This window comes from Calypte anna, chromosome 13 (assembly GCF_003957555.1).
Source record: "Calypte anna isolate BGI_N300 chromosome 13, bCalAnn1_v1.p, whole genome shotgun sequence".
Lineage (NCBI taxonomy): Eukaryota > Metazoa > Chordata > Aves > Apodiformes > Trochilidae > Calypte > Calypte anna.
In genome coordinates, this window is record NC_044259.1 from 9,190,216 (window position 1) to 9,218,209 (window position 27,994).

The 27,994-nt window shown below is 39.6% G+C and overlaps 2 protein-coding genes across 2 annotated transcripts in view; one reads left to right on the forward strand and one right to left on the reverse strand.

The window, feature by feature from the left end:
* Positions 1–20,990, forward strand: SFXN1 (sideroflexin 1). The gene is made up of 11 exons (XM_030458798.1): positions 1–111; positions 7,055–7,229; positions 7,800–7,970; positions 10,490–10,588; positions 11,187–11,262; positions 12,135–12,220; positions 13,389–13,516; positions 13,735–13,784; positions 18,607–18,656; positions 19,295–19,342; positions 20,700–20,990. Exons 2-11 carry the CDS (start codon positions 7,066–7,068, stop codon positions 20,794–20,796), a joined length of 969 nt encoding a protein of 322 aa, XP_030314658.1. The 5' UTR covers positions 1–111; positions 7,055–7,065; the 3' UTR covers positions 20,797–20,990.
* The window catches only part of KIF20A (kinesin family member 20A), an 8,471-nt gene continuing 1,234 nt past the window's right edge, over positions 20,758–27,994 (reverse strand). Inside the window, exons 4-18 of the mRNA XM_008498678.2 lie at positions 27,811–27,949; positions 27,531–27,718; positions 27,296–27,440; positions 26,431–26,631; positions 26,091–26,202; positions 25,922–25,993; positions 25,223–25,366; positions 24,979–25,144; positions 24,550–24,714; positions 23,755–23,894; positions 23,561–23,663; positions 22,893–23,100; positions 22,441–22,532; positions 21,919–22,056; positions 20,758–21,397 (exon numbers count right to left, since the gene is read on the reverse strand). Of these exons, the coding sequence (XP_008496900.2) occupies positions 21,125–21,397; positions 21,919–22,056; positions 22,441–22,532; positions 22,893–23,100; positions 23,561–23,663; positions 23,755–23,894; positions 24,550–24,714; positions 24,979–25,144; positions 25,223–25,366; positions 25,922–25,993; positions 26,091–26,202; positions 26,431–26,631; positions 27,296–27,440; positions 27,531–27,718; positions 27,811–27,949 (2,286 nt within the window). The 3' untranslated portion in view covers positions 20,758–21,124. The remainder of the gene's footprint in view (positions 21,398–21,918; positions 22,057–22,440; positions 22,533–22,892; positions 23,101–23,560; positions 23,664–23,754; positions 23,895–24,549; positions 24,715–24,978; positions 25,145–25,222; positions 25,367–25,921; positions 25,994–26,090; positions 26,203–26,430; positions 26,632–27,295; positions 27,441–27,530; positions 27,719–27,810; positions 27,950–27,994) is intronic.

Sequence of the window (27,994 nt, forward strand, 5' to 3'; positions counted from 1 at the left end):
GTTGTGGGTGGAACAACCGCCTTCCCGCTCCCTCTCCCGCAGCACCCAGCGAGCCGCTTCCGGGCAGTGGGGCGGGGGGAGACGCGGGGCTGGAGGTGTTCGGCGGCCGCGGTGAGTACGGGGCCGAAGGTAGAACCGGAGAGGCCCCGCGGGGCTGGGGAGTGGGCGGAGGAGCCAGCGCCGTTGTCAGACGGTGTCACCCCCTGTGCCACCCCGGGGCCCAGCCTTGCCTGTCACCCCGGTGCTTCCCCCACAGACCCAACCCCGCGGGTCACCCCCTCTACCTTCCACAGGGTCCCAGGCCCATATGTCACCTGTTTTATCACCCCTGCGGTGGCCCTGATCCGCGTGTCACCCTGGCCCCTCCGCAGGGACACAGACATCTGTGTCACCCCTGTCGCCCCCCCCGTAGGGGCTGGGTCCCATATGTCACTCTGGACCCTCTGTGGGAGCAGAGCTGATGTCCCAGCAGGTCACCCCTCTCCTGGGAAGGTGCAGCCTGGACACTGTTAGTGTCACACAGCAGGCTGGGGGCTGCCTCCTCCTTGCTGCACCCAGAGCAGCTCCTGGCTTCCCAACCCACTCCCAAAATCTCCCCGTGCCCATGAGTGTCCCCTGAGAGTGGGCTGGGTGTGCTGGGTGTCACAGGATGTGCGTGGCAGTGGCACAGATCTCGGTGCTGCAGGAGACAAGGTTCCCTGCTGAGGGATTGTTCTTTCCAGGGGATGACCACGCTGAATTTGGAGGTCAGACATCCAGCAGACAGGGATTTTAGTAAGGAGCACTGATTTGGATTTTTTTTTAATTTATTGAATTATTAATGATTTATTGTGGTTATCACGGGTATTGGGAGAGCCAGGGTGGGGAGGGAAGACTGGCTTCATACCAATGTGCGATTAAAAAATTACCTGAGTGAATCCTGCCAGAAGAAATATTAAATAGCAAAAAAACCCAGAAGAGGGCCATAAACATACCTGGATAGAGCAAGAGAATCCTACTTCACTTTATGGAGGGGGTAAAAAATAAGGAGCAGAGACAAGCTTGCAGAAGTCAGGCCTGAAATAAACAAGGGCTTGTATTAACCTTTTCTTAACAAAGCAGCTTTACTTTTCTTAATGAAGAGACAAGGTGAACATGTGATATGCCTCTGATATTTCTCATGTAATGGGAGAAGAGGTGACAAATGAAAAGCCAACACTGCTGAGCTGGCTGTAACAACCTCCAGCATCTGGAGGTAATTTTAATGCAGAATGATGAAATCTCTCGTCAAGTTACACACCAAAGATGGCTGCTGTTTTGAGGAGAGAACCCCAGCAGCAGGCTCTATCCATTTCACACAGACTGCTGCTTTTGTTGCTAGGTTACAAGGGCTACGAGCAGAACATACATTTATAAGCAAAAAAAAAAAAAAGGAAAAAGTATCTTGTGGTGTTGCCATGATTTGCCTTCTCCAGCAGTCAATTTGTTTTTATGATTACAGAAAAAAAAAAATCATAGTGCAGGCAAAGATTTTTTTTTTTTTCCCCTTGGAATTTAAATATGTATTTATTGGTAGAAGTTGCTTTGGGGAAGGAGAAGTTAACAAGTACCTTTGTTAACATTTGGTAAAACTATCATCATGCTTCTCCCAGTTATCAGCAATGATGCTACTTCAAACTGTGGTAGCAAAGGCATTGCAAATAGATAAATACCATTGCTTAATGACCCTGATTAGTCTGATATGTGCTCTTTTGCCACCAGACAATAATGCTTTCCTCTCCTAAAAGTCTATCAGTGCTTCTCATTTGAACTAATTATACTGCTGTCATTGACATCCCTAGAGAATGCATTGTATTCTTTAGTAGCTGGCTTTCAGCTTTCAGCTGTGGCTTTGCAAATGTATTGAAGTTTTAGAGGAGAATAGGTCGCCTTTTATTAATCAAAGGTTGTTAATTTCATGTCATTTCCCCTAAGCCAACATAGCAGCTGTTGTGGTGGGCATTGCTCCTGGAAAAGTCTGAGTTTGTTCAGGCAGAGGAGCCCCAAAAAAGGTCAATGTGTTATTTGCGGAATGAAGAGGCATAACAGGATCCCTATGTATTTATCTATCAAAGCAGCATGGGAAATGCTTCAAAAGAACCCAGCTCTGGAAATAAATAAATAAATAAAATTTGGTCACGGGTGCTTTAGTTTTTAAACCAGACATAGAAGAGAAGCAACTCTTCTGCCCATTTTACTGATACTTTTTTCAACCTAAAGATTTTCCAGCCTGCATCTCTCATTTTCCAGAGCAGGGAATTTATAGCTGGCCATCAGGCTGCAAGGGAGCTGCTTTGAAAATGGAGATCTGGGAGCCAAAGTGTGTCACATCTTTTTTTTTCTTTTTCCGTGAACCTGCACATAACTTTTAAACTATTCCTATTCTGTAGGATTCTGGTAAGAAGGAAGTACTGCTGTTACCTTCTATTTTTTACTGGATTTTTAGGCAAAAAACTCGTTCTCATTTTTCAAAAAGGAACACTTAGTTGCCTCTAAGAGATTTTTGTGGATCATGATATGACCCAGTCAGCAGGGGAAGGTGCAGAAGGCTATAATCTGGACTCCAGCCACCATAAATGCAAAAAGGAACAGAAAATTCTGTACAGAGAGTGAAGCAGCACCCTATCCAGTACCCTATCTGAGGCTGTTTGCTGAAGGATCCTCACTCTGCTTCTGTATCTGTTGAAGAACCCTGCTTTTGGGGTAGTTCTCAGGGAGGTTTCTCTCACAAATACTCTCTCTGTCTGTATCACTCTCCTGGCAGCCTAAACAGTCTGCATCTCTCAAAAATGGACATTTTGCCATTAGGGATACTTCTTGACTCAGAACAGTGTCTGTAGCTTGTAGAAATGTGTATGTAGGTCAGACGTGAAGATTCGGGTTCACAGTTACTCCATCAAGATATTTCTTTTTCTGTTGCTATAGTCCCAATTTTCACTTAGGTACTGGGAAAATTAATGATATAGCTGATGAAGTTTCTTAATTGTGGAGTGGAATTTTTCAGGACTTAGGTTAAATGCAGGATGTCAGTAACACAAGAAAATATGAATGGTTACAAGGAAGGCAGCAAAGCTGCTTTTCATCATCCATGCACTGCTGCATGAGTTTGAATTGCCCAGAATTTCCCTGATCATGTGCCCATCTGGATTACTCAGTCATGCAACAGGGTTTAAAATAAATAATCAAATGTCTGGTTTCAAAATTGAGTGCTGTTGTTGCTCTCTGAAATAAATAAATCATTGCTACTCTTTTGGCTATTGCTTTCATTTGAAAAGTGGCTATATGACTTTCAGTGTGATGTTTAAAATGTGAACTTTGAAGATGAACATCAGGGAGCTGAACTCCTGAATCTGCATTTTGTAGAATTGCTTCAACTGCTGTTGTTAACTTTTAAACAAGGTTTAAAGTCTTCTACCACATATGGTTCTGTGGCAAATCTAAATGTAGCCTTTGAACTAAATCTGTTGATCAGGCTTTGTGCTGGTTTTTATGTAATTATTTTCTAAAAGAGGACACTCTCACTTATTCCTAAGTCCTCTTTTCCCCTCCAGTTAATGTTACCATTAAACATTAGATCATGAACTGGCAGATGATTCCATCTGATCCAAGAAGGCAAGAACTATGGGTCTGCTTGGTATCTCCAGCTCTGTTCAGTGTTGCTTTCTAATTTGAAGTACAAGATTAAAAACAATTAAAAAGTGAAAGAATTATTGATTTAAAATGGAGGGTTTTGTAGAATGTTATAAAACTCTAAAGCTGAGAGCATCTCTTTGAATAACTAAAGACTGTTTAGCTGTCTGTGAGTTCTACTGTGCTTTTTCATTTGGTTTTATTTTCTGGTTACTAGAGCTGGGGAGCCAGATGAGGAGACCACAGGGAGATTTGAAGAGTGGTAGAGGAGTGAAATTTGCTTGAAAGCACTTGGGAAGTGCAGCCTCAGACAGCAGTGTCCTCTATGATCTGCCATCTGTATCACCAAACCTCATTGCCTCTGGTCTGCAGAGCCCTGTCTTGTGCTTAACTTTAGTTGCCAACTACAGGGCAAGCCGTGGCCCTTTCTTTATCCTGACAGTTTTATGTTTGTGAACACACAATCACTGTTATGATTCTGAAAATACACCTTGGTACTTCAGAAGAGCTGCAGTGTGAAGCACAGGGTGAATCAGACCTCTGTGTCAGTGCTGGGGGGCATAAACAATGCCAAAAAATGTTCCTGGTCACGGGAACAGAGTCCCCCATACTGTTAACTCAGTGGAGTGCAGCATGGAACAGTTTTGGCCAGGCAGCTGATGCTCACCCAGACAATCTGGCAGCACAAGGGAGGATTTAGCAGCTTTCTCCATGGGCAGTTTGGATACAGCTGCCCTGGTATGAAAAGTGAAAGGGTTTAATAACCTCAATGTGCCAGAGATCATAGTCCGTTTTTTGTTATGGGTTTAATTTACTATTGTGTAAAGGTTTGCAGGTAAAAGTGGTTCTATTAAATACCTTTCTAACCGATCTGTTGTTTGAAACACCAAAAATATGTATTACTTCCTCCATTGCTGCATGTTTTCCACAATGTATGTTAACTGACTGCATTAGGATCTTTCACATCTTTCATCCTTTCCAGTGCAGCTGATGAACATGACCTCAAAGTCAATCCTGAATTTAACCATGAACCATCTACAGTGAAGGCAGTTCCTTACTGCTGTTTAGATTTCTTATTCCTAAAGGTCTTGTTTTGGGGAATAAAGGTATCATAATGATATAGAAACAATTCCCAGACAATGCAGTAGTATCTATGCTAATCAGAGTGAGAAGAAAGAAAATAACTTATATTCGTGGGCTGCTTTATTAAGCGTCCATTGGATAACTTTAAACAGATTAACATAAACTATCCTAAGCAGTTTTTGATCTTTTGTAATGGAACTGATTTGATTATCAAAATATTGAAACTTGGACTTTCCTACAAATAATATACCAACAGGAAGCACTCATAGAATGACTTTCCAGCCCTAATTTACAAATAGATTTTTTAAAATTTTTTTTGGGTGGAAAATAATTTTTGAATAAATGAGTAGTTTTGCAAAACCAGCAGTTACTGGTTTTGACCAGAAGGTGGTCTGTTTCCACAATATATCACAGGAGGGTGACTAAGACAGGTGACTCTTCTCCAAATTTGTCCCAAGACTTTTTTAATTTCCCTGATCTGTGTTCATTCTGTCACATGTCTGGTGAAAAATGTGTCACATGAAAATAATCTTCCTAACGCAAGAATGTCTCTGAATTTAGGTGTTTTTAACTGATCCATAACTGTGGAAGTACTTAGAACAAACAGGAACATTAAATATAAAGACAAGAATATTCAGTGGGAAGTGAGGTGTGAATTCTCTGCTTCCTGCAGTACCAATCCAGCTCTTGTAGTTACTTTTGTGAAATAATAACTTGTGTCTTGCCCAATCAGCAGTACTTAGAGCATAGGTCAGGAGATCTTGGTTCTGCTGTCATTTGTGACTTGACCTGTGGTCTTGAGCCAAGTTATGTTATTTGTTTTTTATTTACCTGTGTGCAAGATGAGGGATGTTCAACATTGCTGAATAATTCCCACTCAAAGGGCAATTCTGACTGATAAGGGATTTAATTTTTACACAGTCCTGCCTTTATGTCTATTAGAAGTTTACTTTCCTAAAGACTTCCAAGTTTTTCCACTTGAGGTAGAGGAGAAGGATCATAATTATGTTTGAGAGATGGAAAATAACTTCTTCAGATTTAATGCATGATCTCTCCTTTTTTCCCATGAAGTTCACATTTTTTTATGATGCAGACACTTTACATTATGCGTTATTTCTGTGATTTTTTTTCTTCTCTTCTACATCATGTAAGTTTCATCAAATTTACCAGCATGTCTCAGACAACATTTTGTTCTTGAGTTAAGGTGAAAGACTCTTCAGTTGCAGCTTACCTTATATGTATCAGTTGCCCTCATAATGATGTTTTTCCTGCTAAAACAGATGAAACATTACGTGATGTCATATGTATTTTTATAGATCAAATGTATTCAGCCATCTGAATTACAAACATTATTTGGAGTATGGTTCTTTTTTTTTTTTCCCCAACTGGCTATTGAATATTTTACAGAAATGTCTTTTAAGAAAATCAAAGTTCATGTAACTCATGCTATGCAGGGACTGGCCTTATTTGATTATATGTTGAAGTAAGCAGTTATTCTTCAGTATTTTTTTTATTTTCTTGGCTTTGAGCCCCATAAGTGCACAACTGTGTTAGCTCAGTGCCCTTCTTTGTAGTTCTTTAACCATCTTTGAAGTATAATGAGGAGATCTGGTCATGTGTTCGTAATGTGGCAAATTGTTGCATTATATAATGTTTGTTTTGTTAAAATGTGGAGTTGGAGAGAAAACATTTATTAAAAGAAATTGTTGGATTTGTATTCCTAATTTTTGTTTTGTTTTGCTATGCCAGAGAAATTTACAGATTTCATTAAGTATTTCTTCTGTCTCTGCACTCTACAGCAGCTCTTTAGGCACCTCTTGAAATGTTTCATTTCTCTTTCCCTCAAGATAATATTTGCAGCAAATGCTAATTCATAACTGAAATTAAGCACGCTTTTCATTAGTGTATTGTTATTTTGTACTGGTATTTATTAATAAATTTTTATATTTCCTATAATCTGCATCATCCTCAGATATTTGTATGTGTGGATGATGTACCTCTACCTCATAATCAGATGCTCATACTCTTACAAAGATGTAGTGTACAAATGCCTTGGAGAAACAGGCATGGAAACATTTCTGTAGACATTTAACTAGGTTCTTGATTTTTACCTCAATACCATCCTCATTAAACCCATTGATGATACCTGTTATAGTCTGCTTTCTGGATATCAAGTTTCCCCTTTAAACCTCAGTTCTGCAAGTTGGTGTACATTTTCTGACTTTTTTTACTCCAAGCACAGCTGCTGTTCATCTTGCAGGTTAAAGATACATTATGAAATAAGTGGGATTCTGAATTGCTAATGTTAATGTTTTCTTCACAGAATTTGTGAAGATGTCAGCAAACATACCATTAAATATTAATATCAAGGAGCCCCGATGGGATCAAAGCACTTTTGTTGGACGAGCCAGTCACTTCTTTACTGTAACAGACCCCCGGAATATTTTGTTATCTGATGCACAACTGGAAAATGCAAGAAAAATTGTGCAGGATTACAGGTATGGCATTGATCACTTTTAGAGCTGGTCCAAAAAGTCCACATCAATGATAAGTACCTGGTTATATATTTAAAAGGAAATATTGAGAACACTGTATTCATTGCACCATTCTTTCTTAAGAATTTCCAAGCTTGAAACACTTCTTTATATAAATTTGCTAATGAATGGGCAAATTACATCATTTGAAGGCCCCCATTAAGTCTTCTGAAGTTCAGATGTGGCTAAGTTCGCGTGGCAGCAGAATTCAAAACATGTTCTATTGTTTGGAGCAAGTAGTTTCTTAAATACTTACAAGGTGAATTTTTAGAGTTGCATCAGTACAGATTTGAGTAGACAGAAATTTGGTGCTGGTGATACCACAACTCAGCCAGCAGAACCACAGCAGCAAATTTTAATTCTTTATATTTTACCTGTCCATTTAGAAGCTAAAGATCTACAAGCTAACTCTGACATTAATTTAGTATCAGCATCCCAGAATCCTCTGATGCCACATTTGTTACTGGAGATTGCAGTATTTTATAACAGTTGTGCTTTTTGCTCTTGTGTTGGTTTTTTGTAACTTATTTCAAGGCAAGGTATCGTGGCACCTGGCTTGACAGAAGATGACTTGTGGAGAGCCAAATATATCTATGATTCAGCCTTTCACCCAGATACTGGTGAAAAGATGGTCCTGATAGGCCGAATGTCAGCTCAGGTACCCATGAACATGACTATCACAGGTTGTATGATGACCTTTTATAGGTGAGTGGTGGTAATGTGACAGAAAACATTTGTGTGCAAAATAGATTAGTGAAAATCAATGTTATTTGATTTATTATAATTTTAGAAGAATTTTAGAAGATTTATAATCAATATTACAAAATGTAACATTTTTCTTCCTTTTCTCCTCACCCTGACTGATAAATGATTTCCTCTAGAATTAGTTGTGAGAGAAGCCCTTCCTTAGCCCCTCTCTTTCACCATCTCACTTTTCTTCAAACTGGGAAAGTTGAATGTTCCAAAATCCCACCCTTGTGGGAGAATTGTGTAGAGGACAGAGAGGAAGAGATTCCTGGGAATTTCTAACCTTAGAGATCTGGCAGGTAGGATGTTCTGTCTGTCAGGTGAGTATTCAGTATGCTTCGGTCCATCACTCATGGAGTTTCTCCAGCTCCTGTTTGATCCTTCCACTTTCTCAGGAGTTCTTGAATCACCAATACATTGAAGCCTACAGCAGAAGCCAGTATCATCTGTTAGTCAGCTCCATGTTAGAAATATTTTTGTGACACAGTGTTTTCTTAGCAAGAACTGATGGGAGGTTCAGAGGAAATAACAGCATTTTTTGCCTCTGTTATTTTCTTGACTCAAGCTCCAGAAAGGCACAGCCATTTTGAATGCTGCATATATATATGTATGTGTGTGTTTAAAAACCAGTTGAGAATATGAATAAAACTATCAACACTCAGACACAAGCTTCCTTTTAACAAATTACCCTTATGCATTCTCTGTTATTACCTAGTACTTAGAGTAGCTATAAACCTTTTCTTTGCATTATTGGTAGAGTCACTTAGATTCAAAATTAGGTGATTTATTAGCCTGGAAGACACTGGTTTCTTTGGTCCAAACCCTCAAAAGTGCTAAAAGGATTTTGTAGTTTTAGGATGATGTAGTGTAGTGTCCATCACCAGAGGAAGCCAATTCCCTGTTATGATGGTTCCCGAGTGTGCATTAAGGCAATGTGAGTCATGTCTGAACTTCATAGCACACCTAACAACAGCAGCAAGGAAACAGGTTGAGTCAGGAAACAGTTAAACATTCACAGAAAGAAAGGAGGAAGAACAGCAGTAGTAATGGGAAAAATCCAGCTGGTTTATCACTGTTACTTTGGCATTTCATGCAGATACTGGAAGCTAGAGGGAATAAGAATACACCTTCAAAATCTCCTGAACCTTTAATTTTTTTGCAATTTAAAGAAAGAGAATATCTTTCCTTTCCAGAACCAAAACATCATGACCAAAGCATCCAGAACCAAACACACACCTGCTCTATCATCTCCTCTTTGCTTTCCCAGATGTTACAGAATAATTGGTACAACTGGTGCTTTTTCTGTAGCTCTTATAATTTCCTTATGTATCCTCCAGTGAGAACCCCATTCCTGTTACCATTACTGCTGTGTTATTAAATTATTTAATTAGTTATAGGTTATGAAGTCCTATGAAAAGTTATTTTAATTGTCAAAAATATTTTTTAGTAGCCATTGTTCTTTCTAGTGGCCTGACTTAATTTCTGGTGGCACAGAATCTTTAGTGGTTTCTCCACTGGGGGCAGAGTTCAGAATCTGAATGCAAATAAACACTATTTTCCTGGTATCCTCTAACAGCCTCCAACTATTTGGGCATCAGGAATTTCCTGACCCAGAGACCCTTAATGGATTTATTTTTCATAAGTTTTTCCTATTTTACATGTGCTACTGGTTTGAGAGTGAAAGCTTTAATCACTCCACAAGGCAGTGGAGTAAACCAAATTGCTTTTGTTACTTAACAGCATAACCATTTGTGAAATTATTGTATCTGTAGTCTAATAGGGACCACATTAACTTATTATATGGAGACTCTGTGCCTTGTACAGAATCTATGAATCTCTTTTTAATTTTTTAATGATTGGTTATCTGGTTCATTCTGTCCTGAGCCAGGTTAATTTTTGTGCTCTGTCTGTACTTAAATATGCAAATATTTTAATGACAATATTTTTTTTATTTTGGAGTTAAGTGACTTATTATCTGGTTCTACATGGCACTGAGTGTTTTGATGCCACAGGTATTCATTAAATCAATGGTATTATTAAATCAATTGTATCAGCTTTTTGAAGACTGATAAAACCCTGTCTTCTAAAATCCACCTCTCACTCACCTATGGACCTTCCTAAGAGAACAGCAGACTGTAAAGGAATAATAACCCTAGAAAAGAATTATAGAAATCAGGGTTTCAGGTGTTTTGTGTGTGTTTTATAGTGTGTTTTGCTGTAATGAATTTGTTACCACAATAAACTTTTGTCCCAGGTGAACCTTGATATTTCATTGCAGTGCTTTTAAATTCTATTCTTAGAAGTAGCTTGTACTTTCAATGTTCAGACAATCTCTCACTGACTGTGTTGTTTCATTCAGATAAACAAGAGCCTCTGCATGATTACTTCTTGCACTTGCTTTTCTTGATTTGCCACCATTTTTCTCTGCTGTTGATTTGACTGTATTTTGAATAATAACAATTGTTTCTTCTTTCAAGAACAACACCAGCCGTGCTTTTCTGGCAGTGGATCAACCAGTCCTTCAATGCTATAGTGAATTACACAAACAGGAGTGGTGATGCCCCTATTACTGTCAGGTGAGACACAGAACCAGATACATCTGATAAGTTTATGAATTGCTCTCATGTACTGGAAGATGGTTGGGCTTGAAGGCAAAGAGAGTGACTAAATAGATGCACAAAGCTAGAAATCATTAATAGGGAGACTGGAACTGCAGTGCTTGACTTCCTGGCTCTGAGGCTGACTTGCTTAGAGATGTCCAGGAGAAAGCAATGGATTCAAGGATGTAGAGACGCCTTGTAGCTGGGAAGCATGTGATGTGTTAGGACAGACTGGGTTGGATTGGGATTTGCAGACTGCATATATGGATTTCAGTACAGTTGATTTTAATCACTACTGTATACATGGATGAACAAGATAGCAATGCAGAATAAGCAAAACTTGATTCCATGTTAAAATCTTGCTGGCAGGTGATTTTTACTGCCAGTGAAAGAGGAATGTTTGATTTAGTTTCCCATTTGAATCTTCCTTCCACATCTAATTGCAGTGTCACAGAAAGGTCTATTTCTTAACTTTCGGGGGGGACATAACTACATGTATAAAATGTAATTATTTTTAAAAGTGACATAAATGTAGATGTTTGTGCATGTCCAAATAATTTTGTTTTTATTTTAGCCAGCTGGGAACAGCCTATGTTTCTGCAACAACAGGTGCTGTTGCAACAGCATTAGGACTTAATGCACTAGCAAAGGTATTGCTGCTATTTTTTTCCATTCTTAACGAAACTTTGGTGTTCTGTGAGATGCTAATGGCTCGTTTCTCCTCCTGTGTATCTGTGTGTCATGTTATGCACAGCTCCCAGTATGGATTTGTAATGGCCATTGGCAGCCCCCTTCAGATCCCAGCCTTAATTTTGCTCCATGTAGATGGCTTTATATGTATTTCAAAGAGTCTGTCTTCCTTATATGTTTATGTCAAACAGCCTCTGTTTTCTTAACACACACTGTATCTAATAGGGTGCCTTTTATGCACTTTCTTTTTTACATGTCAAAGGCTCTAATAGAGAGGTAAAAAGCAATAGGAAAAAAGGCCCTTTAGAAGAAAACACCCCCATGTCAGCAAAACTCTATTTTGTACCCTTATGGCTATGCTTGAATGTACTGGGAGTAGTACAGCATTGACAAGTTATTTGAGAGATTCTAAGCAGAATAATTCAGATTATAGAAGCCACTGACTAGATGAACAGTCTCTATAGTCAGTGGTGTGAGGTACAAAGCAGCTGGTATGGATGTTGCTGGCAGTCACCTTGCCAGTAGGGACAGTGAATTTAAGGTCCATTTAGTGTTGCTGTTGAGAAGCATGCTCAGGGGCTGACACTTCTCTGCAGAGATGTTATTATATTAAGATCAGTTTTGGCCATTGCTCACTATGAGAGAAGTATTTATGACTTGTGTCTTACTAGGTTTTCTATCTCTGCCCTACCAGTTAGCTTTCACTGAATTTTAATTTAAAGGAAATAAGTCTGGTCTATCATTAGCATATGAAGCATTTTAATATGACCTTTGAGAAAGATAATAATTATGTAACTCTTCTTTCTATTTTTTTCTCTCTGTTTTTTTACAGCGCGTCTCACCTCTTATAGGACGATTTGTTCCTTTTGCTGCTGTTGCTTCTGCTAACTGCATTAATATTCCACTAATGAGACAAAGGTAGGAAAAAGAACAAAGATCACTCATTCTAGAAGAGAGGATGTTACTGAGTTTTTAAATCAGTGAGTTACTAAATGAAGAACATTATATGTCTTCAGCGTGGTTCAGAACCTTGCAAAACCCTCATGCATGATCTTGTTTTGATTGTGATGGATATGAAATAGAACATCCTCATTTTCTTCAGGTAAATATCCATGGAGTTCTTCAGTCTTAGATCTCAGAAACCAAGTACCAGTCCTTCAAAACTTGGTCACATGAACCCTTTAAATATAAACTCCACTTTGGAAAAATACAGACATTTTAAAAATGGTGCTTCAAATCCCACATACTGACGTTAGTCATAGAAGTCAGGCTCTGACTTCTGAGATCATCTGAGATTACAAAAATATGTGCTTTCTCAGAAACAAAATTTCATATGCATTTTGATTTGAATAGGGCTGAGAATAGAAGTGATGAAAAAGTATCCTCTTAAAAGGACAAGGTTTAGGGCAGAAAAAGGAATATTTAAAGTTGATATTCAGAGCATTCAGAGTATTCTGTATTTTATCTCTTATAAAAGATGGGCAGTCCTCAGTATATGTGCCCTTCTGTCTGTGTCTTACTCCCCTAGTTCTCTCCGGTATGTGAATTCAACACCTAATCCTGCACTTGAATAATACAGTTAGAGAAATGTAATTATCTTTGTGCATATTTGTATACTTTCATATTTATTCTTAGTGGTTGAAATGAAAATTCAGAATGCCAGAGGGGAATTTTCACAAAGACTTATGTTTTAGTTCAGTGAAACTAATCTTCCTGTATTCCCTGTTTTGTCTGTGGGAAAGTACAGAATACTTCCAGACCAGTCCCTAAAACTTTGCTTCTCTGATTTGCTTTTTGAAGGAACCTTTCCCTTCTGTGGGTTACAGAAATAGCAGATCTTCTCTCCCTCCCCTTGGAATGCACATGACCAGGCTCAAGCAGCAGATTCCTGTTACAAATGTTTGATTGTTCACTTTTCAGCATATGTTTCCCTAAATCTTTTACTGCCTCTGGAAATTTTTTTCCAAACAGGCTTACTTCAAAATAAAATAAAAAAACTTAAATCTTAAGAGTAGAAAGATAACTTAATAGAAAAGGTGGATAAATGCATGTCAGTCACTTTTATTTTTTACCCTTTGCTCAACAGGGAACTCAAGTTTGGAATCCCAGTCACAGATGAGAATGGAAACAGATTGGGTGAATCAACAAAAGCAGCTGAGCAGGCAATTACCCAGGTGGTTATATCAAGGATTCTTATGGCTGCTCCTGGCATGGGTAAGTATAAGTGCAGTCATGCAGAGCTCATGATTATCAGTTTTTAATATGAGTTTGAATTCTCTGCAAGTGATTTTTCTGAGTGAAACGACAGCTCAGTTGATGACTAAAAGCTGTGAAAGTTCTATTATGGTATTAGTTCATCTTAACAGAAAATTAAAACCAAGTCCCTTTTTCTCCATGGTTAATCCTTGCTTCTTTTTCTCTCTTATTTGCAGCAATTCCTCCCTTTATAATGAATACTTTGGAGAAGAGGGCATTTTTAAAGGTCAGTCTTAAATCATCTACATACATGTGCATCATCTTATAAGTTAATATTTTCATAAATTTAAAATACCTTCTAAGTCTTCATATTTGCCTTCCAAATTTGCCTCCACTCTGGAAGAATATCACTGTAGAGCTTGCTTTACAGCTGGCACTTTCTTTATGCCTTTCTTAGAGATAGATTGGTTCTTTCTATCACAGCCTAAAATAGCTTTAAGAAAATATGAACTTTTAAATTATTCTTAGAATGGGTCTTAAAATGCTGACGTCCTCCAAGCAAGTTTACCTTCCTTGTGCCAAGATTTGGAATAGAGTTTATTAGAAAAATATTTTAAATTTTTATAATGCCTTTTTTTCTCAGGATATCTGTAAGGAGGCTTTGCTTAGCTGCTGTAGTAGCAATTTAAATTTGTATCCAACTGTGTTAAAAATCACTTTTGAAAATGACCCTGTAAAGTGCACTGGATGAGCAAGTGCAGGGTAAGCATAGAATGGGGAGGGCTGCTTCATCAAAGATAACATATTTTCTATGTTCTGTTTATGCTAATGTAGTGTGATGTCAGACACTTGGTTTTAGTAAATATATAAAGTAAATCAATATTATGCACCCTGTGTGCATGAGAGGTATTGTCTAACTCTGTAATTCTTTGCCAGTAAAGGGATTTTCATCTTCACCAGCAGTGGGATTACAGTTAAATACATTCAAAAGTGCTTTTGTATAGATAAACAAGACCTTGTGAAGAGGCCCCAAGTGTCTTACAGTTCTAAAAACTTTTTTTTCCTGAAGTGTTTTGGTCTCCCCCTCCTCCTTGTTAACAAAAACACTATGGCTTAGAATGTAAAAAAAAAAAACGTGGCATTTGAGTTTTAGAAGGAAAGTTGGTGTGTGCTGCCTGTATCTTCTGAAAGAAGAGAGACTTCAGCACCTCCAAATACATAGTTTGCCTACAATATAAAAGCTAATTCTTAATTGTTGGTTTCCTTTGATCCATACTCTGGCTGCAGAGTAGCTTTAGGCAGCTTGTGATACTGTTACATTCCCAAGAATATATTATACAGAACAGTAACCTTTGATTGTTAAAATTAAAACAAACAAACAAAAAACAAAGAAACACAATCCATAAATTATAGGTGAAGAATATTTCATATGTATTTGACATGGGAGAAATGTCAGATATGCTATCTGCTCAACTAGCAAATATGTGACGTTTGTGAAGAAGTTTCAACAATTCTCAGGGTTTGGAGATGAGTATCTATTGGTTTTGTGTGGTTTAATCAATATAAGGGTGTTGTGAATTTTTTCAGATCAGCAAAAATGAGCGATTTCTTCAGTGACTACTCAGTGGTCTTTGGTACCATCATGACCGTTTATGCTCACCTGTTGCTCCCCCTCAGCCTCACAGACTGTGAGTTCAGGTGAAACACTGCTCTGCAGGTAGTCAGTGGTAACACATTGTAGAGATTAGTATTAAAATCATTAAGGAATGAGCTGCATTTTTAACAAGCAGCTTCTGCATGTTCTCTTGAGGTTTCAGAAGCACCATCCCATTTGCAGCACTCCAACACCAACCACACAATGCTTTACTAACTCATTTTCCACAGCCTTTGCTTGTACACCATCAGTCTTGAAAATAATTCTTGTTATGCTTGCCAAAGCCTATTAATCAACAGATAAGGCTAGAAAATAGTCATATGGTTGTGAAATAATGAAATGATGTTCTGCACTAAGTTAGAGAGAAAGAAATGCTTCTGAAATGTTGGTCTCAGTGGTAGCAGACTATCATCCTCTGGTGTTATACAGCACTATTCATCCCCTATATTCTGGCATTGTTCTGCACAAGAATGTTTGGGTGGTAACTTTAGTATAAATTAACAATATTCACAAAAGTTAGTGCTAGAAAATGACTCAAGAATGTTTTTAGAACATTAACACAACATTGTGCTACACTTATTTTGGAAATAGTTTTCCACTTCCTCCAAGTGTTAATCTAAGCAGACAGGACCTATATCAGATGTTATGGCAATACAGCTTCTATCTGAGCAGTGATCCCAAAAATCTAATAATTTTGTGACTTCAAAATATAATTGTGTGTGTATGTGCTTTTGCTATAGGTTTCAGCAGTGGCTTTGGCTGCCTTTTATGTGCTTATGCAGTGTAGTTCTTGATTGGTCTGCATCATGTCTGTGTTTATTATACCTACTGACAGACTTAACTAGCTCTATGCAGAACCAAGTTATTTTATCTTTTGCAGTGGGAGTATCTATAAACAATCTTGCTCTGAGGCACAGCATTTATAGATTTTTATTTAGTTATGAGTAACCTTTCTTTTAAGGATTTTTTTCCCCAGAGAAACTTCTGAAAATTCCAACTGATGCTAAAGTTTTAATATATATTACTGCTCTTACACCTTCAGCTACTGTTTCTCTCCTGTTCTGCAAACTGTATTAACATTCAAGTTCATTACAGAAATTTCCTCCTAGATCCTTAAAACAAGCTCTTTGGGGTCTCTTACTCTTCAAATAAAATGTATCCAAAACTGTTAAAAAACTGAAGAGAGTCTTGTGCTTTAGAGTCCTGCACACATTCCTGATTTAACTGTCATTTTATTTTTCTGAAAGAAGTCACTGCTAGCCTAGGAAAAGCTGACAGATTTTGAGATCCAGCAGTGAAAGGAAGCAGTTAGAAAAAAGCTGGTTCTCCATATGGCTTTTGTTTGCCTAATTATAATTTCTCCATTTTGTCTGTGTGCACTCACCACTAAAGATGCCATAAAGACATCTGGAAATTAATTCCTAATTCATCAGGAACTGCCTTCTACTAGAGTCAGATGATAGTTCTTTAACACAGTAAACTCTTCTAGTGTCTTGTACTTCTCCATTTTATATCTTTGTAAGGATGTATAGCCTGCATTGGAGTTTTACTTTATTGTTTTACATTCTTCCTTGGACCCCCCCATATTAGAGTTTCACGTCACATCTTTCTTGATTAGTGCAGCCTGGTAACATTCTTGAAAAATAAAGAAATTCAGATCGAATTCCTAGGCAAAAATTGTTCCACTACATGAAATAGATGTTGTTTGTATTGTCTGTACTAACAGACACCTCTCTCAGTTGGATGACCAAGTCTGATAAAAGCATGAAAATGTCTGTTACTCTCATGAGACCCTCTAACAATTTTTGCCATTGTAAAATCTTATTTGGGGCTTTTCTGTTCTGTATCTCAGGTCCCATGCTCACATTGCAATGTCTGATATCCCTCTCTCTCAATTCTCCTCAGAGACTGAAATCATTGGCAGTATTTTGACTTGTGTTCCTAAATATGCTTAATATATTTACTTGCATCACAGCTATACATCCATGCCACTGCCAGTCAAATTATCTCCTGTAATGAACTCCACTGTATAAAATGTAAAGCATTTTGAGTGAGATTATCTCAGTTGAGAGTCAAACAAAGGGGTGTTTAGTGGAAACGGAGCAGCAAAGCACTGTCACATTCACTCTTTATCCTTATTGCTGTTGCTTTTTCCATTTGTTGTTGCAGGTTATAGCTGAATTGCATAATTTTTCCTGCACTCATTTCTGGATTACAAGCTGATTCCAGGCAAAAAAAAAAAAATAATTCTAAATCGTTTCTTCTCTATCAGCCTCAGGAAAAAGTTCAGTCCAAGCAGGGTTGTTTTCCATGGCCTTCCTTAGAACTAAGCTTTGTCCTACTGAGCTGTTTAAATTTCTTTTTCCTATTTGTACTCTCAAATAGTGCCCAGCTTTTTTTTATATTTATCCTCTAACTTCTACAACTCAAGAAATGCTTCTTGCAGAAAACATCATCACTGTAATGTATTATCTTTAACTCAGACATTTTAAAATCAGCTTTCTGCTGTCATAACAGTTGTGTATGTCCTGCTTACTGGAGATACCAATTTCATTGTAGCAACAATTGACCATTGCAGCAGTGTCTTTTAAACAGGACTGGTATTGTTTCATTAGTAATTAATTTCAACTAAAATTCTAACATGAGGTGAGTGAATTTCTAAGTCATTTACAGGTGGCAATAAAATTATTTCTTGACATATATTCAAGTTTTGTAAAAGTTACAATTATGAGGAATATGCTAAAAATTCATCCACAGGTTATGTGTTGCTTTCTTGACCTTGTTTCCCCACTTCTTCTACCTTTTTTTCCTTTAATAAAAGGTGAACTCTTGCAGAACTAGAGTCTACCAGACTGTGCTACAGGGGCAAGTTCCTACACATCAGAGCAAATCATCTGAAGTGAGAAAGGGCGAAGAGACAGACTTGCATTTTTACTTGAAACCTTCCCTGTTACGGCTGGTGGCTGCTGTTGCTGTTTTTCACCAAGTAAATCTCCAGTTTTAAGTTAAAACATTTGCTGTCACTGGAGAGATGAGGTGTAACCAGACCTCACTCTTGCAGATGCTAGGGCAAAATTCACTCTGCCCTTAGAAGCTGTGGCAGCATCTTCCACCTGCAGCACCACTCTAAACTTTGGATATGTTTGTAGGGACTTTGAGCCTCTGTGACTCAAAATGGCCCGTGTACTCAGCTGTAAGTAAAATAGTCAAACCTATTTTGTAGTTTCTAAGGGACAATTACTCAGGACAACAGTGTACATTGGTACCACTGAGAACTTTCTTATTGTCAAAGCATTTGGGCTTTTTAGTTGGAGTTCAGCTTCAAGGTATGCTGATAATTTTTGTCTTCATCACATCCAAAAGTCTTTTAGGTGCAATCTGTCTCTTACAAGAATTCCAGGAATGGGGGGAAAGAGAAGATACATACTCACTGTGTGTGGTTTATTTTTAACAGAGATTTCCTTGGATGAGTGCTCCCATTCAAGTTGGATTAGTTGGATTCTGGTAAGTGAATTCTTTAGGTTCTTTTAAGAGAGACTTGCAGGTTTTTTTGAGGAAGTAGCAATATATATTTCTTTGTTGAAAGAAAAGGGTTGAGAGTTAGAGGCTACAGCAGTTACTTCACTTCTATATCTGTAAGTGATGATACCATATCAAAAAAAAACATTAGTAATGAGGAAGCTGCCAAGAAAAGCAGAGGGTGGGAGAAAGAAAGGGAGTGGCAAAAGAGAGGCATGCAGCAGCTTGATTACAGAAGGTGCTTTGGCTGCTACCTCTACAAACAGTAATTGGAATCTAATCCTCTAGGTTGATGAATTCTTGAAACCTTTGGTTGATGGAGTTTCATTTGCTGCTGTCTAGCATTTTATGTTGTCATACACATCAATCCAAGACACTGAAAGGACACCACAAGATAATTTTATACACATTTGTAAGTGTGGTATTGATGCATTTAGTACTACATAGTAGGTAAATGATTGCATAAGGTATAATACAGTGAGAAATAAAGGTTACATAGCATTTTGTAGAACTTTGTTACTGTACACACACAAGAAAAAGCTTTCTGCCTGGAAGACCATGCTAAAAGGTTTTGAAATCTCTTAGCATCCTAAATCCTGTAAACCCATTTTTGTCTCCTCTAGTCTTGTGTTTGCAACACCCCTGTGTTGTGCACTGTTTCCTCAAAAAAGGTAAGTATTGCTGTTACATTATTCTTACTTTAATGTTAGGCTCCCAGGTGCTTGCAAGGTACTGCAAAAAAAGAGAAACAAGCACTCATTGCCTCCTAGAGCAACATCTCTCCTTGTCTTTGTTCCCATATCACAGTTGTGATGAACATGAGATATTCAGAAAACAACACTTACTCATCAGTAATATAGAATGGTTGAATTTGGGTCATTTGTTTAGAAAACCTTTAGCAGTGTAAGCTGTAGCTACATAGTGAAAATGAAGGAGAGGTTTGGATGTGTAGTTTAACCATGCTATTTCAAGCTGAGAAGTTTGAACCTGATGAATCACTGGAGTGATTCATAAAAAAAGGTTAGTGTGGTCCCAACAATATATTTATGTCCAGTAAGGTTATGGCTTCATTAAATGCAGTCAGAGCCCATTTTATTTGAAGCTGGAAACTGCTCTGGTTTATACAGAACAACGCTTGACTGTACATGGTTATTTGTAGTTTGATAAATATTTTTCCAGAAATAATTTTTCATCAATACACAAGTAGCTCAGTACTGAAAACTGTCTTAGATACCCACAATTGAAGTTAGCTTAATTTGCAGTCTGTAGGATGAACAGCATCTTAACTAAGCTGTCCCTCTCATATTATAGTGGCTGTCTAAACTTGACTAGCTGCCAAGTCTAGCTTAAAAAATAGAAACTGTAGCTAAAGCCATTCAAATATTGAGAGACTAAAGTACCTTTGGCTTCCAGAAAACAATACTTATCCAATGCAATTGTTTGAGTACAACAAAGCAGTCTGGCACCATCTGTTTCCCTGCATGGTGCAGAACAGAGAATTGTGGTAAATAAGCATCACCAGGCTACCTGGAGATGACCTGAAAAATAAGCACAGCAAGTATGGTACAGTGCTTAATTTTAACCAGGGCTGTTTCACAGGTAGACCTGAAACTGTATTTAAGAAATTGCAGCTGTTTAAATGACCTGGTAGCTTAACTTATTGTGAAATTACTATTATAAAAATCAATTTCTTATTCAACTGAATGAAATCAGATAGTGAGTTAAATAGGTAAGTACTTTAATAAAACCACCTTTAGAAAGGTAAGTTTCTACTGCCAGCAACAACCTCAAGCAAAGCAGATTCCTACCCCCATTGTAGTAGCAACAGCCATTTCTTGACTCTGTAAACTCTGATTGCCTTTTAATCACTGATGCATTTGCCCCTGGTCTGTGAGCATAACTCATAAGAAGTTAAAAAAAGATCTAAAAACTCTTTTCAGTCCAGGAAGTGTAGCCAGATGCATCATCCATCTTACTTTACATTCACATGCTGCTATATATAACCATTTTACTGTTTCTTTTGCTCAGTTCTATGTCTGTAACACGCTTGGAGCCAGAACTGCAAGCCAAGATCCGAGAGAACAGCCCTGAACTAGAACGTGTATACTTTAATAAAGGATTATAATTCAAGGAAGGGACAATATCTTTCAAGGAGGATCTCGTGAACTTGTTTTTGAATTGTGCCAACATAACTTGTCCTTTTGTTAAACAACTTCAATCACCTGCATTATTTTATATTTGAAGACTTTTCTCGATGTAGTGTTTAAATTACAAAAGGTCATTTTGTCCACTTCAGTATCAATTAAAAGTTTAACCATACACATCCAAAAAATGTTTACATAAGCTCTCAAGCAGCTACAACAATAAACAAAGCGCACAAAGAAAAACAGATGCTATTATACTGGATTTGCCACCTGTTCCAGTAATAGTGGGGCAAGGATCTCTCTGTGAAGTCATAGAGCAACTGAACGAAGATGCCACCCTCTGCCAGCTGCAGGACGGGGAGCTGAACGTGACAGAAGGTTGTGCAGGAAGGGTTTTTTACCAGGAGGTTGATTAGGCTGTACATTTTCCCTGTTGGCACAGAACCGTTTCTTTAAGGTAGATGTTGGAGGAGCCTGGAGCTTCTGCACAGTGTGGTACTGTTCAGCAATACAAGCTGCTTTCTTCCGCAGGTCCAGTTTTACCAGCATCATGTTGTTCTGCAGTTCTGCCAGTGTTTGGTCCTGAGAAAGGGGAGGCAGTATTTTTAGAGATGTGACAAGCTGCCTAACTCCCTGGTTACTATGAACTGAAGAAGATAAACTGCCTTGGTCAAAATTCACTAACAAGAGTGCTAAAATAAGACTACGCATAAAAGCTTCTACTGTCAACAGTGCAGAGTTCAATAACAAAGTAGGAACAGTAAGGCTAGGAAAAAGCTGGATCCACCCTGCTGCAAACATACTGCCATAGAAACAGTGACAGAGACAAGTGGATAAGAAAATGAGAACTCTGAATTCTCCTACTTTAAATGCAGGCTGTCCATTAACTGAACAAGCACAACTTGTGTCTCCTTTGGGGAGATAAATATGCACTCATTGAAAAAAAAAAAATTAGCAATATAGCTCCCTTGATGTAATAGTATGTGTCTGAAGACAAGTCAATTTTATTTGCAGCTTCAAGAACATAGGTTATTCTGCTGATCCTAGGCAAAGCATATAGATTAAACCCTCCTGTGCAACCCACAACAATACAGACACATTACCTGTCTAGCCAGAATGTCATCACATGTACACAAGGTTTCTCGAAGTTTCCCTGCACTTGTACTGTGGCAGCATGCCCTCTCTGCAGACTGAAGAGACTCCCCAAGTTTTTGTAATTCTGAACGCAGCTGTCTGACATTCTGCAGGAGAGAGAAGTTTGATACAATAGCTAGCTTTGATATTGATCTGCAAATAAAATCACTCTGGGGAAATGCAGACAGATAGCACCAAGGCAGGATCCCCTCTAAGTGAGGTACCACTGGGATCACAGACACCACCACCTCCCACATCTCTAGTAGAGGTTTATTTCCAACAGACCCATCTCAGCTTCAACCATTTATTTAAAAATCCTGGAAACAAGCAGCTCCAAAACCCACATCTCTAGTAGAGGTTTGTTTCCAACAGACCCATCTCAGCTTCAACCATTTATTTAAAAATCCTGGAAACAAGCAGCTCCAAACCCTGTTTAAACTGGCAACCACTTTGCCCTGCAGTTCTCTTTTCTGTGACACATATGGAGTTACCTTCTGTCCATCCTCCAGCTTCCTGTCTACATCCACAGTAATGGCTTTGGCAGAGGGAGGTGGCTCCAGTAATTTCTGGTACTTGCGCAGCTCTAGGAACAGATGAAAAGCAGTGAGCAACACCTGATTCACAAGCTTTCAGTTTTTCTGAAGGCCTGACTTTCCTTTAGACAAGTTGTCACAGGCAACTGAGAAGAGCTTTGAGTTTGTGCAGACATGCACAAGGCTCCTGCCTTTCAGTTACACAGAGGGACTTGAAAATTTGAAGAGAGATGATCCTGCCCTGAAATCCATTTTCCTGTCAAAATGAAGTCAAACCCTGTCCATCCAGCACATTAATCCCATCATCTGCTTCTTACAGGACGTCTAGAATCCAATGTATCCAACTGAAAAGAGTATCTCTAACCCTCTGCAAGACATAATTCAGAGACAGTGCAGCATCACTGCCTTACCTGCTGCTGTAGTATTTAACTCCATTTGACATTGCTCCAGTTTGGCTTTGGTATCTGCCAGCTCCTGTTGCAGAGCACACGAGGTAGCCACTCGCTTTGATCGACGTAAGCCTTGCCCTGAGTCCTTTTGCTTAGTATCCAGACTCTCCAGTTTTTGTTTTGCCTCCTGCAGAGCAGCTTGTAACTCCTCAATCTTCTCATCACGCTCCTTAGAAAACAAGTTTGTTCAAATACTCAACAAGATTTTTCATCACTCTGTTTCTCTGCAACTTTCAATGGCTTTCTTCTGGGAGACTCTTCTCAATCACATACTTCACACATTGGACCCAGCCTTTAACGTCCTTTAGCTGAAAACAGTGAATGCTTTTCCTGGCAGCCTAGAACACTATAGGAGGAACTAATTGTATTGAACAAATAGAGGGGTCAGTCTGGAAGCTAATCTGCAGCCGTTATAAAGGCTGAACACTAAAAAGCGTAGTGAATTACATAAAGCAGCAGACAGAAAGCTAAAATTGTGGATCAAGCTATCAGATGTCACAAAAAATACCAGAAAAAAACCCAATCTTTCCTTTCAGTTCACATAAGTCACCTTCTTGGACTCAAGTACCCCAAGTCCCCTCCCAGCCTTTTGACACTTTCCTGATGTCACATCACAGCCCTGAACAAACCTGTATCTCCTCCTGGTAATAGTCAGTTAGCAACTCCTTCAGGTTATTCAGTTTATCCTCATACAGTTCCTCCAGCAGATCTTTCTGAGCATCCACATGTTGGCTACAAAGAGAGCCAAAAACTACATGTCAGGATCTGGAAGTTCTTGGTAGCTCAGGCTGAACAAAGGGAGGGAGATGATCAGAAACTGTACCTCCACCACTGCTCCTTCTGTTGCATGTGCTCCAGCATTTCATTGCAGATCTCCTCACGGAGACGTGTTTCAAGTTGCAGCTTCTCTTGCTTCTCTTTCACCAGCAGTTCTTGTACAGCTTCCACGGCATGCAACAAATTCTGCAAGGACACAAAGGTCATTGTCCACAACACTGCACAACAGAATTAAGACCTAGGATGAACTAGGTGATCTCATATCCCACAGGCTGGGGTGATCTAGCTTTAAGATTCATTTAGTCACTGGGAAAGAAGTTGCAAGGTTTACTCTAAATTCCCCTCCCATGAGATGGCTTTAAAAACACTGCATTTCTGATGGAGCTATCTGCAGAGCAGCTTCCCTTGCTGCACTGCCCTGGGCTAAACTTGCATTTCTTACCTTGACACATTACAACACTGGTCTCTACGTATGTGACTTCTACCTTGATCTTTCAGCTATTCCAGCTACCCACTCTGAGTATCTAGAAAGTCCAATTATTTTTCCTCAGTTTAGCCTTCTGGTTTATGTTTTCTGATACCTAAATTTCCCTTGCAGAGTAGGGATTATAGGTCTACATCCTAGCTCTTACTGTCCCTATTCCACAGGTGACAGTGTTTCCAAATTAGGCATGTGCTTCAGATTTAGACCAACTGTTTTCCTCAAGGTTCCAAATTTCCTGGGTCCCAAATCCTTCTGAGGATGTCATCTTAGTATAAAGCCAGGCTCCAGCTCCACCTCCCATGCCAAAGCCAACATTCATGTTCTTGCTCTTCTATCCATAAAGGCTGTAAAACAAACCTCCTTCTCATATGTGGAGACATCTGCTTCATCCTCACTGTCTTCTTCTGATTCCTCATCTTCTTTTGCCACTGCCTCAAGACCCTGACTGGTTCGCCTGTTGTGCTCTTTGATGATTGATTGTATGGATGGAAGCCTCAGCTTTGTGGGAGGTACCTGAACAAGCTGAAGGGGAGAAGGCCACTGTTACTACTCCACAAAGCCTGGAAGATGTGTAGTGTTTAAAAATTATGCTTTTCTGCAACCTGTTAACCCTCTCAGTTTAGCAGAATCTGGAAATACTGTAAAAATAATAATCCACTGGAAAAGCACAGGAGAGACTTATAAACATTCCCTTGCCTTGGGATGGAAAGAGGACCATTCCCACAGAAAATGGGGATCCTGGAATGTGCCCCATGCCATGCCATGATCCTGGAATGTGCTGCTTACCTGGCTGGCAATGGCTGAGAACTTGGCTACATACAGAGTTTCATCATATGTAGAAGCACACTGGTTAATGTTGACAATCATGCAAGAGCGCCCACGTCCAGTGAAGAAACCCTGGAACACCCGGGTTAGTTTGCTGTCCCGGAAGGGAACCACAGTCTGCTTCAATCTATGGGGAGAGAAAAGAGTGAGCCCCTGGGAAAGTAGGACAGCCTACCCCCCTCCCTGTGGAGTTCTGGATGCTCACTTGGACTGCTGGTTCTGGCGGAGTGCAGCAATGCAGCGACCCAGTGTGTGCAGGGAGGTGTTGATGTTGTTTGCTTCTTTCATTCTGTCCCCGCTTTTCTGGTCTTTGCAGCGCTCTGACCCCGCAAGGTCACACAGGGATAGCCTGAAGAAAGCACGGGTGATATTCATATGACTTCCTAAGATTTGTTTTGTTCTAGCCAGGTTTACAATCCAGACACCCTGCTCACCTTCCCAGCTTCTTGGTGAGAACACAGAAAGCTCTTTTGGAATATATGGGCTATTACTAGACAAAAAGCCCTACCCTAAGTGTAGAAGGTTACACAAGAGAACACTAACGTGAGCTTTGGAGTGTCAAGTTCAAAGATCCTTTGGTAGTCCTCAGGACAGCAGCTTCCCAGATACTGAGAAAACCCATTTCCAGGAAACTGCAGCCCCAGAACAGGCAGCAGCCACAATCAGATCATCCCTGTTGTAAGGACAGGTTTACTCATTTACCTGCATTCAAGAAGCCTGAGAACTGTCTCAAATTCAGTCAAATCATCAGTTGGTTCTAGGATGATAGGGAACATTTACTCCTTCCAAATGCATTCCACAAGGCCTTCCTCATGGTACTTCTTATACCCCAGATCCACAACAAGAGTCAAAAAAATTGAGTCTATGGAGAACACCTCTGAATCCTAGAAAGCATGAAACTTACTCGCTGATTTTTGGAACAACTTCACTGCCACCTCTTTGCAAGTGCAGAATCCTAATGGAGAAGACACTGTGACTGTAAAGAAACATGCACATTTTAAAATGAAAATGTAACCTTTCAAAGCCCCCCTGAATTGTATGTCTGCCTAAACACCCATCCTCTCCCTTCAGACCTGCGACTGGAGTTCTGGTTCATGTGGGTGCTTGCAAAGCTCTGGTTTTTCCGACCCAGTTTTAGCAGCTTCCAGGCCTCATCAGCATTGCGAACATTGATCCAGTTTAAGTCTAGAAAAGCAGCCATTGGGCAAGGCAGTTAGGAGACTGGCAGAAAACTTAATTATCTCAGCTCCAGCTTCATCATTGAATTTCCTTAGCATTAACAAACTTAACATTCCCATAATCCAAACATCTGAGACCTCTGAGAGGCCTCAGAGGGCATGGTGCTGCCAACATATCACCCAATCAACAAGTCTCCCTAGCAGACCACTAAAAACATCTTTCAGGTAAGTCTACCTTTCACATAGGGGTTGCCAGTCTGGTCCTCACAGAGCTTCAGTGTCTGCCTCTTGCGGTTCTGGCCAGATAAAGCTGGTTCTAACAGGTCATAGATTAACTCATTGTAAATCTCAAAGAAGGAGACCCAGATGGAAAACTGCACATCTCCTGTGTTGGTGAGTGAAATGCGATCTAAGTCAGCCCAACGAGGGCCCAGTTCTGAGGTAAAGGGGAGAAAAAAAAAAAACAATGTATTAGAATTGCAAATTGCAGCTGTTCGTAGGTTCAGCCTGAATGATTTATCTCTAGAGTGAGATATCTTTCTTCAGCAAGAACACTATCCCAGCCTCAAATTATTCTGTGTGCCTCCTCCCATTTGTACCTGGTACTAATGCCTGTCCTGAGACAGCTTGGGGTTTACTTTAACATTACAGTATCCTCCTTTCTGCATAGGAGATCTCAGCTTCAAGAGGATAGGACATTTCAGACAGGAACTCTCTTCCCAGGATAAGCAAGGTTTTAGTCCTTATTAGCCCAATCAGTCTGGGCTTCTGGATACCTAATCAGCTAGTTGTTACCAGTTTTGAAAGTCTGGACACAAGTGCTCAGGCACTTTAGCACCCTGCTTTCTACCTATCCCCATCATTTGGTTCTCAGTAACCACATCCCTTGAGTTTTCACTTAATAAGGTTTGGTTATTAGGTAGTAGCAAGTTCTTCGTATGTGGGCAAGACACATGTAACAGTTCTCCAGCCCTGACATCCTTATCTTTTAAAGGGAAAATCTGTGAGACTAAGGACCTCTGTTCCCTGACCCACAACACAGCATCCAATTCTTTCTTCCTCCATCCCCCAACAGCAAGCAGCAGGCAATTCAAAAGCACCATCTATCTGGCTGATGTCTGAATGGTTGGTGAGTTGGCTAGATGAGGAGAGGCCAGCAACTCCACTATCAAAGCTGCCACTGGTGGTGGCCTGGAGCTGAGATTCAGCACTATGACTCCTCTTCAGTGGTGTCAACAGTTCTTCCTGGAAGGAAACAAACAACATAAGAATGTATGTAATATGACACCATCCTTTCCCTATTAAAGTTAAACCTCCTAGAAGGCAAATGCTTACCTCCCACAGACCACCCCGCAGCATGGTCTGCTTCTTGGTCTCTTCCTGTTGCACTTGCCTGCTGTCCAGCCAGATCACCTCACTGGAGAGGGAAGGCTTCAGATCCATGGCCTGGTACAGTTGTTCCCCCACACTGTTGAAGATAACTGCTAAGGAACGGGGCAGAATCCCCTGATCTTTGTTGCTGCCTGAAGCAAAAACAAGAGCAGCAAGCTGAGGATTCACCTGTAGAAGTAGACAACTCCTTCAAGAGGCTACCTACACATAGGACTTTCCTTACCCTGAATAGTGTGAGTCTTTCCTGAGTTGGTGATGCCATAGGTGTAGACCAGCCAGTTCTGCCCATTCAGTACATCCTTCACCACTTGCTTCATTGTCTCATCAAAGAATAATTTCTGCCCCACATCTGGTCCAAAGATCTGCAAACAAAACACATGAAAAATGGCCTCATGGAGATTTTTCCT